This window comes from Festucalex cinctus, chromosome 5 (assembly GCF_051991245.1).
Source record: "Festucalex cinctus isolate MCC-2025b chromosome 5, RoL_Fcin_1.0, whole genome shotgun sequence".
NCBI classification, from domain to species: Eukaryota; Metazoa; Chordata; class Actinopteri; order Syngnathiformes; family Syngnathidae; genus Festucalex; species Festucalex cinctus.
The window spans coordinates 14,640,038-14,652,528 of NC_135415.1; the positions used below are offsets into that span (position 1 = coordinate 14,640,038).

At 37.7% G+C, this 12,491-nt stretch overlaps 1 protein-coding gene and 4 long non-coding RNA genes across 5 annotated transcripts in view; 2 read left to right on the forward strand and 3 right to left on the reverse strand.

The window, feature by feature from the left end:
- The window catches only part of slc4a4a (solute carrier family 4 member 4a), a 52,430-nt gene extending 50,002 nt beyond the window's left edge, over positions 1–2,428 (reverse strand). Inside the window, exons 1-2 of the mRNA XM_077520656.1 lie at positions 2,295–2,428; positions 396–471 (exon numbers count right to left, since the gene is read on the reverse strand). Coding sequence (XP_077376782.1) covers positions 396–406 — 11 coding nt within the window. The 5' untranslated portion in view covers positions 407–471; positions 2,295–2,428. The remainder of the gene's footprint in view (positions 1–395; positions 472–2,294) is intronic.
- A 3,896-nt stretch (positions 2,429–6,324) lies between these two features.
- Positions 6,325–8,415, forward strand: LOC144019336 (uncharacterized). Its single transcript, XR_013283631.1, has 3 exons — positions 6,325–6,796; positions 7,164–7,250; positions 7,332–8,415. It is a non-coding gene; the product is annotated as an uncharacterized LOC144019336 (long non-coding RNA).
- LOC144019335 (uncharacterized) lies at positions 8,035–9,334 on the reverse strand. The gene is made up of 3 exons (XR_013283630.1): positions 9,077–9,334; positions 8,431–8,663; positions 8,035–8,159 (listed from the first exon to the last, which is right to left on the reverse strand). It is a non-coding gene; the product is annotated as an uncharacterized LOC144019335 (long non-coding RNA).
- Positions 9,335–9,448: 114 nt separating this feature from the next.
- LOC144018485 (uncharacterized) lies at positions 9,449–10,767 on the forward strand. Its single transcript, XR_013283442.1, has 3 exons — positions 9,449–9,706; positions 10,120–10,352; positions 10,624–10,767. It is a non-coding gene; the product is annotated as an uncharacterized LOC144018485 (long non-coding RNA).
- On the reverse strand, positions 10,359–12,362 carry LOC144018486 (uncharacterized). The gene is made up of 3 exons (XR_013283443.1): positions 11,987–12,362; positions 11,533–11,619; positions 10,359–11,451 (listed from the first exon to the last, which is right to left on the reverse strand). It is a non-coding gene; the product is annotated as an uncharacterized LOC144018486 (long non-coding RNA).
- Positions 12,363–12,491: the final 129 nt, after the last annotated feature.

Here is a 12,491-nt window from a genome sequence, read left to right on the forward strand (position 1 = left end):
ATTGTTGCGCAAACATAAGATGTTGTCGCTGAATTTGCGACAATTATCAGTCTGATCAACCCTCAAAGTATTCATTCGGTGACTGTTTTGGGCAACACTTATTCAAAATGTTTAAATGAATAAAGACGTGATGTCTGTCACTTCGTATGAGGAACAAAAAGGTGATTGCATTTTCAAGCACAAATTTACTTTGCAATGACATGGTTGCTACTTGTAGTGATGTTAAACTTTAACACGTTTACACTTCATCTGACCTCCAAGGGTCCGGCTCAACATGCAATACAAACACAATCATTCAACATTTCTCCCCACCCCCCCCAAAAAAATTCACTCCTCATGGATGGCATGTCAGGAACCGCGACGCAGTGTTCCCAAGATTTTCGGGGGTCACTTACTTCTTGCTCATCTTTTCGGCCAACGTATCTTTTTAGTAGTCAGTGTGCTGAGCGGGACCCGGGTCGATGTAAGAACCTGACAAGAAACACACAGTCAGTGATACAACTTCCTGATAGTAGGAGTGATCTGATATGAGATGAACATCCTATTTCATGATGGCAAAAACTTCAGGTACTTGCACCCTCTGATAACATCCTTGATAAGGTTCACTTGTGAGTTATTCATCTAAATACAGTACCTAATAACCAGCTTACAACCACAATAATAGACCTATTGTCTTATGAATACCGTGCAAAAAGTGAGGTTTTTTTTGTTTTTTGTTTTTTTGTATTGGATCACAATAGAGTGTGCAAGAAGCATCAAGTATCATCTATCATTCACGCTGTTATGTAGCATAAGAATAACATGTCCTTCCTGTGTTTATTGGCTGGTCAACAATCAAATTGGCCTATAAAAGCTAAACAAAAATATATAGTATATATTTTTAAATTCATTCTAAGATAAAAACTTTTTTGTACTCTATTATTGAATTTACCAAAAATAAAAAATAAAAGAATAATTCTAGTAGCTGCGCTGGATCAAAAGATATATAAAAATGTTAACATGAAAAATATATTTTTGTTTTTTTTTCTTAATTACATTTTGTATTCATTTAAAAAAAAATTCAATCAATGAAATAACAAAAGTGCAAGAAAGTGATTCGAATAGCTGCACTAGACACAGACAAAAAATTTCTAAATTGCAGCGAAAAAGTTCAGATGAATGCTATTTTTGTTCTTTTCTTTCTCCTCAATTTTTCAATTATATTTGAATTTGAAAAAAAACAACAACATTTTTTAAATGTGTTTCTAGTATCAAAAATGTAGACAAAAATATTGTTTAAATGTTTTTTTCTTTATCACTAATTTAGTTTTATTATTTATTTATTTATTTATTTATTTTTATTTACACCAACATTGAAAAAAGTGATTGTAGTAGTTGAAACTTGGTAAAAAAATAAAAAATAAAATAATAATCCAGGAAAAAAAATGTTATAAAATGTACACAAAAATGCGAAGATGAAAAGTCTGTTTTCTTCTTTTGATGTTATTACAGGACTGTCTCAGAAAATTATAATATTGTGATAAAGTCCTTTATTTTCTGTAATGCAATTAAATAGGCAAAAATTCCATACATTCTGGATTCATTACAAATCAACTGAAATATTGCAAGCCTTTTATTGTTTTAATATTGGTGATTATGGCATTTTATTTTACTTGGTCTGAGGAAATATTCTATGTTTTGAGATAGGATACTTGAGTTTTCTTAAGCTGTAAGCCATAATCAGCAATATTAAAATAATAAAAGGCTTTCAAAATTTCTGTTGATTTGTAATGAATCCAGAATGTATGACATTTTTGTTTTTTTTAATTGTATTACAGAAAATAAAGAACTTTATCACAATATTCAAATTTTCTGAGACAGTCCTGTAAATTTTATAAATATTTTCAACTTTGCAAATGATAATTTTTAAAAGTGATTCTAGTAGAAAACAAATACAGACACAAATATCAAAATGTGAAAAAATGCAAGATTATTGTTTGTTCTTTTCTTTTACCTTCATTAACTCATTCACTGCCAGCACAGTAAAAATTAATCTTTGACGTCTATAGCCGTCTATGGCAGTGAATGTGTTAAACAATTATTTTAGAAAAAAAAAAAACAATGATAAAAGAATGATTCAGTAGCTGCACTAGGTCACACTCTGACCCATGAAACAAACTCAACATAAACATTAACTTATGTGACACAAACATGTACACATGCATTAAATACCCATTTTAAAAGTGTCTAGAAAGGAGATGAATGACCGTCCAAACTATCTGGCGACCACTCTGTTTTTTGTGTCAATGACTTACAGCAGAGAGTTGATCTTTGCCTCCTTCCTCTCCGTGCGTGTCTCCTCTGTCAGTCTCAGTCCCACCGTGGCCGTGAAGGTGAACAAGTGATCGTTGGAAAGGAGCGCCACTCCGGTTTGTAAGTGACGCTCGGCCGGCCGCCGGTCCAGGCCACTCCTCCTCGTCCTCCTCCGCCTCCTGCAGCTGGGGGAGGACGAGGAAGAGGAGGTGGAGGAGGCACGTGCCATTGCTGCTCCATCATCATCATCATCAGGTACTCTAGCAGCACTCTAACACAAAGAGATGTGAAAGACATGGTTAATAATAAAAAAACATTTGAAAAAAAAAAAAAGACTAGCGGCCAGTCGCCCAGTCAGGTGATATAGTCCTCAATATTTCGAGGCAACAAAATTTTTTATATTGGGCAATTCGACTAAATATTTGAACAAAGTTTTATTGTGGTGAAAACTGTTGCATTTCACAAAAATGAAATAAGAGTTTACAGAAACTAATTGTTCCTTCTTATTGTCCACCATTGTAAAGATAAAAGTAAAAATAACTCAGCAAATTCTTTTGGAGCAAATAACTTGCTTCCTTTGTTGTGCTAACAAACAGTGCCATAAATGTCAATCATTAAAATTAGGAAGCGGTTCCAACTTAAAGAATTGTTTAGCCACCCAAAAAGTTGTGTTTACAGTGTATAGAAAATAAAAAATACAATAAAATTGAGTGATTGTATTATATTAATTTATTATTTTTTATTGTCAATGTTTATATATTTGTTCAGTATTAAATTAATACAGAATCTTAAGCATCCCTTCCAGTGCTTCTAATTCCAATCTATGAAAGGCACCTTCTGTGCGTATTTTCAATTTACAGCGCCATCTGCTGGTGTTACGTTGTGGCAGAATACAACACATGTATTCAATGCCTATGTATTTATTTAGTTAGTTAGTTCGTTTTTACTACAATTAGCCTTCATATTTGCAGAATTTCCATTTTGTAGCTTTCTATGTCCTTTTCAAATGCTAAGCTGTTCACACACATTAACAAAAAATAAAATAAAAATAGATTAATTAATTAATTAATTAATTAATTAATTAATTAGATCATGCGCATGGGCAGCACAGCTTTGAGTTTGATTGTTTTTTGGTCCTAAATCCCAGCCTCTCCTCCCATTTTGCATAACCCAGATATATATATTAAAAAAAAAAAAAAAAAAAAGTGCATTCTTTTCATTACAAAAACAACAAAATATCCAAAGATGTGAATGTCTGCTGTCTATATGAGCCCTGCGATTGGTCGCAACAACCAGTCAAGGGTGTAGTACCCCGCTTCTTTCACCCAGACATCTGGGAGAGGTTCCTCCTCACCCGCGACATGCTCTACAGGACTGTCTCAGAAAATTATAATATTGTGATAAAGTCCTTTATTTTCTGTAATGCAATTAAATAGGCAAAAATGCCATACATTCTGGATTCAATACAAAACAACTGAAATATTGTTTTAATATTGCTAATTATGACTTTTTTTTTCTTTTCTTTTTTACTTGGTCTGAGGAAATATATTTTGAGATCGGATATTTGAGTTTTCTTAAGCTGTAAGCCATAATCAGCAATATTAACATAATAAAAGGCTTGCAATATTTCAGTTGATTTGTAATGAATCCAGAATGTATGACATTTTTGTTTTTTTTAATTTTGTCACAGAAAATAAAGAACTTTATCACAATATTCAAATTTTCTGAGACAGTCCTGTACACTGTAAATAAACTTATTTTCACACTAGGTAAAATGTTGATCTTGATCTATCATGACTTATGACAAGTAAATCGATAATGAAAATGTTTTGCTGCAGAAGAGAAATGTCTTCACTCATTAATCTGAGGTCAGCTAAATTCAGTTACTGTAACGCCACTAGTGGACGCGTTTGCATTTAGATATGAAGTCAACAGAGGAGAGAAGACAAACACATGGAAAAAGCTTAGAAGCAAATTACTGGAATTCGCCTCAAATGGTTGTTTCAAGCCAAAATGGCTGACTTCCTGTTCAATTTCAAGTATGGATCGTACTCTGTAATGCGAAGCAAGTTAGCAACACATACAAAGAAAGTATGTTATTTGAGATTCATATTTGAACATGTCTTGTTGATAAAAATGATCACTTAAAAATCTTCGATATAGAAAATTAATTTTCACATCCAGTGACTGGAATAGCCTTAAATACTCCGTACTAGGCAAAAGTGCTTCTCATCACTTTCATTTTGCACCAATGCAAATGTGATGTTTTTATTCACAACACATAATATTGTATATTATAACATTGGGAAGACATACGGAAGACAAATTGTCGTTGGCGGGGATCGTCCCACATACAAAAGTGTGTAAGGCAAAACAGATGCAGCAACCATGCAGGGCATTTCAGGAGAGGAACAGAGAGCGGACAATAACATTCAGGGATGAACTGCATTCAAAGTTCACCCGTGGCGGCTTTATTTTCAATACCTCTTCAAAGGTCTTCAATATTGTCCACGTGGTGTCTCTATAAAGGGAGGACTTTGAGGGGAATGTGCGTCGGCTTGACGGAACTTTGTTGTTGGGAATGTCTATTTACGTAACATTTGGATTCTGGCTGTCTCTGTGCTGGCTTTCGCCACGCTCCAGGGAAATTGTTCCAGGAAACACTATTCCATTTTCCCTGAAATTGCACAACTTGACATACTATGACATCCAAAAAGTGTCTATGTAGTGTCTCCTAGAAAGTTCTAAACATCAGGCACCAAGTAAGTTTCCCCTTGCAACATAGAATTTGGCAGACACGTCTATTATGAGTAGACCCACAAAGGTCTCAAGAAGCCGTGGCCAAAACAATACAGGAAGTCCGCCATTTTGGTGGAAAGCAGTCCTTTGGTTCTGTGGCATCCTCCAGAATGTAAAAAAGAAGTCAGCCCAGTTTCAGTTTCACCTAACTGCAACATAGAATTTGGTAGAAGTCTGTAATGACCAAGCCATGGCTAAAAAAAAAAAAAGATACAAGAAGTCCGCGATTTTGGTGTAGAGCAGCCCGCTCGTTTTGCAACACCCTCCAGAATTTTTTTTTTTTTTTTTTTAAAGAAGAATTCAGCCCCTTAAGCCAGTTTCACCTAGCAACATGAAATTTAGTAGACATGTCTATTATAAGTACACCCATGAAAAGGTCTCAGGAAGCCATGCCCGAAAAGATTTAGGAAGTCCACCATTTTTGTGTACGCAGCCCGTTCGTTTGGTAGCGCCTTCCAGAATTTAAAAAATAATGGTGTAGATGTCACTGACTTCCAACTTCTGGGTTTCACACACTCAGGCCGATTCTGGCCACTGCTGCGACACGCGGGTAGCGTCCCAACACTCGTACCCTCACCCCTGCGCCCCCCAAGCAAGCTGTCTCACGGCCCCACACGTCGTAAACAGCAACCGGAAACAGCGCTAGTTTGTGAAACCCGGAAATCCCGCCTCCTCCGTGCCTATATCCCATTAGCAGGCACCCCCACCCCGAAAAAAAAAACAAAAAAAAAAACGTTTGTAATTGTCCATCCATCCATTTTCTTGACCGCTTATTCCTTACAATTGTCGTGGGGGGTGCTGGCACCTATCTCACCTGGCTCTGGGCAGTAGGCTGGGGACACCCTGTACTGGTTACCAGCCAATCGCAGTGTTTGTAATTGTAAATGTAATAATTACAAACATGTACCCCTTATACATTTTAATATTTACCATCAGAGCAGTGGTAGATACGTTTATATCTAGCCGATTGGTTCAGAAAACGAACAATAGTGGCGAGTGGTGGAGTGACACATCTTTTTTTTTTTTTTTTTTTTTAATGCTTTATTAACAGTTCAACACAGCTTTACACTTAATAATGCGACTTGCATACATAGATACAGAAATCGATATACAGTTTCAAGATAAAATGTGTAAAATACACACACATAAAAATAATAATAACAATAATAATAATAATAATAATAATAAGCTTTGACATGAAAACAGCTCAACCATCCCTGGATATTACACAAATGAAGCATCATACGAGAAAAACGTCTAACAGATTCGACAATTTACTGCTTTTCTTATAGGTCGCTTGCACATCGTAATGCATCATGGGAGTTTTTCCTTCGGGCGCCATATTGGGTGTCCGCCGGTTCACAAGGTACACTCGCGAGTTACACGGTAGAGCTTATCAACCTGATGTAATTTTCGCAGTATTTTCACGATTTACCGGAAGATCAAAAACAACGATACAGGCAGAAGGTGTCTCTGTGTGGCGGGATTGATCCTAATTACGTCCTGACCAAGGGTGATTTTTTTTTTTGACGGAGAAAGCTTGCTGGCCAAATGTGACATCTCTGGACATCTTTCCCTACCTCGTGTTGACATCATGCTCCATAACACGCCAACAAATCCCCGGAGGCTTACAATTATTTTGTAAGCGGGTGGATACAGAGTGTAAACTTTAACATCGCATCAGAAGAAACGGTTGCTGTTGCACGTAAGTAAACCACATGGTGTTGGTAATTCTGCACACAAAAATGTTGATTTGTTCTCAGGCTTCCTGTTATCATTGTGTTTACATGCACAGCTAGGTTTACCTGATGTGGTTTTTCTAACAATTTTATAACAGGCAAATATGGCAGAGCGTATAAGAATAAAAAGTAACTGCACAGCCTCCCCGTGGCTTAATTAAATTTAATGCTACCCTTTCACTAGTTACATGTTACTTAATCAACTTATTCTAAATGGTTAAGGTTAACCACTATCAGAGGACGTATTTTTAGTTTCAGTTTCCAGTACAATAAAACGTGTTCATGGTAACTACTGAGCATACTGACAGCTTTTCTTATGATCTCACGGTTAAGGAGGCTGTCACAACACCCAATTTCTGTCTGGTGCCGGATGGCAACAATTCCCATCACTTGTCACGACAACACCAATAGTATTACCAGGTATGTATGGCTTTACTTTTTGTAGTTTCTTATTTAATTCTATGTTTCATATTTTCATTACAATGTTTGTAATATTTTCAGATTCAGGCACAGATGAGTTTAACTGGACGGACTTCTGCGACTTTGTGGTGTGGACAAAGTGTGATTGAGCGAGTCCACCCAGATCGCTCGTTTTGGCCAGAGTTTTTTTTTTCTCCCAAAGTCCCCTCCTTACCTGAACTGCTCGGGAGAGCATTTACTAGATCAGCAGTGGACTTCCAGTGTTCCTGCTCAGCCGCTGTCACCTACCACTTGCTCATGTACTTCAAAGATGCGGAATAAAGTAGTTTTTTGTGCTGCAGCAGATTGTAAAATCAAATGATATCACTTGAAGTGTGCCAATCTAGACTGCCAAAAGGACAGTGGTTTTGTGACAAGTGTGAAACAAGGATTATTGGGAAAACTGAAACACAGTACTGGTACTTGTCTTACATTAAACAAATTTAAAAGAGAGCAACTTTTTCCTCTGTACATAGCATAATGAAAGTCATTGCGTACCCCATCAACATTACATCATACCGTCATCTCAGGATGGTAGGCACCTGTGCTAAAATAAACTACATTAATTAACAGTTCAATTTTTAACTTTGAAATTACTACATCTAATAATTATTCACTTCATTTTTTGTGCTTTTAGAAATAATAGAGATTTATGCCATTACTTTAAGAGGGACCATATTGCACATTGAGTCAAATCCTGTCATTTGTATTATGTATAGCTTTGTAAACAAACCCAACAATAGAATTTGTATAAACGCTGCCTTTATTAGCGCCAAACAAACAGTCGCATGTTGTCCTCCTCCAATGCTTTGATGCTCGCCTTCGTTTCCATCATGTCATTGGCAATCAAGTCGGTGTGGCATGAGATCCCTAAAGAAAAAAATAAAGAAAAAATCACAAAAAAATACGGTACCAGTAATAGGTTTAATATAGTAAAGTAGTATAGTTTTTTTGTCAGTGTAAAAGAAATGTACACATTTTGTTGCATTTTTTAATGTATGAACATTGCTACAGGCAAATACTTATTTCTATAAACACTTCCAAATGTCTCGAAAATATAAGGTGCGTGTACACACACAAACAAACACATACATTCACTCATGCATACAATATATCATGTAATGAATTCTGAGTGGCATACCAGAGTCAATGATGTCAGCAGTACTTGAGGTTACAGGTTACTGGAGCCATCTGGCTGCATAACTGCAACAAACTCTCTGCCACTTCGAGTCGTCTTTTCTTTGCTTGTCTCTCCTGTGGACGTTCATATCTTGGCACCGACTGGGCTGAGACATAGATGTTGTAACTTGGGACCCAACTTTAATGTTGGAGCCCAGTCGGGATGATTGGACAGAAAAACGGGCGCAGGGCGACCTGTTAAAGTAAACAAATATATAAACAAATAAAATATGGAAAGACTGGTTATTTTACCGCAGTAGGGTGGCCGTGAATAAGTTCTTTAGCATGATGTGTAGGCTACCGGGGGTCTGTTTTCTTGCATCAGCCCCTTCTGTCTCTTTTTTTTTCAAGTTTACATTTTGCCACCAAAAAACATGTTATCGGCATTAAGAGCCCAAGACTAATCAATCCAATTTCAGCAGTAAACACTTTGCACTGGCACTACTTGGGTGAAAATGTTCGATGTTAGCTTTCGGCTAACGTCCGCTAGCCAGCTTGTACTACCGAACTTGCTTGCTCATGAATCCAAAACATAAGCAACTTGCCCATATATGGGCGGTCGAAACGTTATTAATCCTCATGCATTAAATAAAGGTAAACAAGCTTACCGCTCACAAAGTGATCGCTGCACACACGAGCCCAAAGTAACGACTTCCCTCCGGAGTCCGCACTCCTCTGTCTCCAGGCCCTGGTTCCTAATTATTTTCGGAATTCGGAAAACCGACCATTTTCCCCCTTGGCTTTGTTCGAACAGCCAACGATGCAGCAACAATGTACCATTTTAAACACAGAAAACAAACGTGATAGATACGTGTTAGACCGAATCGCTACGTAAATGGAGGCCACCCAGCATGGCGACTACGAGAAATCCGAGGCGGAAGTGACGACATGTGCAAGCGACCTATTGAAATCCGTAATCAAAACTGTGAAATTAGTCAACAATAGGTCGCTTGCACATGTCGTCACTTCCGCCTCGGATTTCTCGTAGTCGCCATGCTGGGTGGCCTCCATTTACGTAGCGATTCGGTCTAACACGTATCTATCACGTTTGTTTTCTGTGTTTAAAATGGTACATTGTTGCTGCATCGTTGGCTGTTCGAACAAAGCCAAGGGGGAAAATGGTCGGTTTTCCGAATTCCGAAAATAATTAGGAACCAGGGCCTGGAGACAGAGGAGTGCGGACTCCGGAGGGAAGTCGTTACTTTGGGCTCGTGTGTGCAGCGATCACTTTGTGAGCGGTAAGCTTGTTTACCTTTATTTAATGCATGAGGATTAATAACGTTTCGACCGCCCATATATGGGCAAGTTGCTTATGTTTTGGATTCATGAGCAAGCAAGTTCGGTAGTACAAGCTGGCTAGCGGACGTTAGCCGAAAGCTAACATCGAACATTTTCACCCAAGTAGTGCCAGTGCAAAGTGTTTACTGCTGAAATTGGATTGATTAGTCTTGGGCTCTTAATGCCGATAACATGTTTTTTGGTGGCAAAATGTAAACTTGGAAAAAAAAGAGACAGAAGGGGCTGATGCAAGAAAACAGACCCCCGGTAGCCTACACATCATGCTAAAGAACTTATTCACGGCCACCCTACTGCGGTAAAATAACCAGTCTTTCCATATTTTATTTGTTTATATATTTGTTTACTTTAACAGGTCGCCCTGCGCCCGTTTTTCTGTCCAATCATCCCGACTGGGCTCCAACATTAAAGTTGGGTCCCAAGTTACAACATCTATGTCTCAGCCCAGTCGGTGCCAAGATATGAACGTCCACAGGAGAGACAAGCAAAGAAAAGACGACTCGAAGTGGCAGAGAGTTTGTTGCAGTTATGCAGCCAGATGGCTCCAGTAACCTGTAACCTCAAGTACTGCTGACATCATTGACTCTGGTATGCCACTCAGAATTCATTACATGATATATTGTATGCATGAGTGAATGTATGTGTTTGTTTGTGTGTGTACACGCACCTTATATTTTCGAGACATTTGGAAGTGTTTATAGAAATAAGTATTTGCCTGTAGCAATGTTCATACATTAAAAAATGCAACAAAATGTGTACATTTCTTTTACACTGACAAAAAAACTATACTACTTTACTATATTAAACCTATTACTGGTACCGTATTTTTTTGTGATTTTTTCTTTATTTTTTTCTTTAGGGATCTCATGCCACACCGACTTGATTGCCAATGACATGATGGAAACGAAGGCGAGCATCAAAGCATTGGAGGAGGACAACATGCGACTGTTTGTTTGGCGCTAATAAAGGCAGCGTTTATACAAATTCTATTGTTGGGTTTGTTTACAAAGCTATACATAATACAAATGACAGGATTTGACTCAATGTGCAATATGGTCCCTCTTAAAGTAATGGCATAAATCTCTATTATTTCTAAAAGCACAAAAAATGAAGTGAATAATTATTAGATGTAGTAATTTCAAAGTTAAAAATTGAACTGTTAATTAATGTAGTTTATTTTAGCACAGGTGCCTACCATCCTGAGATGACGGTATGATGTAATGTTGATGGGGTACGCAATGACTTTCATTATGCTATGTACAGAGGAAAAAGTTGCTCTCTTTTAAATTTGTTTAATGTAAGACAAGTACCAGTACTGTGTTTCAGTTTTCCCAATAATCCTTGTTTCACACTTGTCACAAAACCACTGTCCTTTTGGCAGTCTAGATTGGCACACTTCAAGTGATATCATTTGATTTTACAATCTGCTGCAGCACAAAAAACTACTTTATTCCGCATCTTTGAAGTACATGAGCAAGTGGTAGGTGACAGCGGCTGAGCAGGAACACTGGAAGTCCACTGCTGATCTAGTAAATGCTCTCCCGAGCAGTTCAGGTAAGGAGGGGACTTTGGGAGAAAAAAAAAACTCTGGCCAAAACGAGCGATCTGGGTGGACTCGCTCAATCACACTTTGTCCACACCACAAAGTCGCAGAAGTCCGTCCAGTTAAACTCATCTGTGCCTGAATCTGAAAATATTACAAACATTGTAATGAAAATATGAAACATAGAATTAAATAAGAAACTACAAAAAGTAAAGCCATACATACCTGGTAATACTATTGGTGTTGTCGTGACAAGTGATGGGAATTGTTGCCATCCGGCACCAGACAGAAATTGGGTGTTGTGACAGCCTCCTTAACCGTGAGATCATAAGAAAAGCTGTCAGTATGCTCAGTAGTTACCATGAACACGTTTTATTGTACTGGAAACTGAAACTAAAAATACGTCCTCTGATAGTGGTTAACCTTAACCATTTAGAATAAGTTGATTAAGTAACATGTAACTAGTGAAAGGGTAGCATTAAATTTAATTAAGCCACGGGGAGGCTGTGCAGTTACTTTTTATTCTTATACGCTCTGCCATATTTGCCTGTTATAAAATTGTTAGAAAAACCACATCAGGTAAACCTAGCTGTGCATGTAAACACAATGATAACAGGAAGCCTGAGAACAAATCAACATTTTTGTGTGCAGAATTACCAACACCATGTGGTTTACTTACGTGCAACAGCAACCGTTTCTTCTGATGCGATGTTAAAGTTTACACTCTGTATCCACCCGCTTACAAAATAATTGTAAGCCTCCGGGGATTTGTTGGCGTGTTATGGAGCATGATGTCAACACGAGGTAGGGAAAGATGTCCAGAGATGTCACATTTGGCCAGCAAGCTTTCTCCGTCAAAAAAAAAAATCACCCTTGGTCAGGACGTAATTAGGATCAATCCCGCCACACAGAGACACCTTCTGCCTGTATCGTTGTTTTTGATCTTCCGGTAAATCGTGAAAATACTGCGAAAATTACATCAGGTTGATAAGCTCTACCGTGTAACTCGCGAGTGTACCTTGTGAACCGGCGGACACCCAATATGGCGCCCGAAGGAAAAACTCCCATGATGCATTACGATGTGCAAGCGACCTATTCCAGAAGGAAGCACACAAATCTGGGGTTAGACTTGGAAAATTTTTGTTTGTGAATAAAAAAACTTAGCGTAAAGAATAACAAAATTA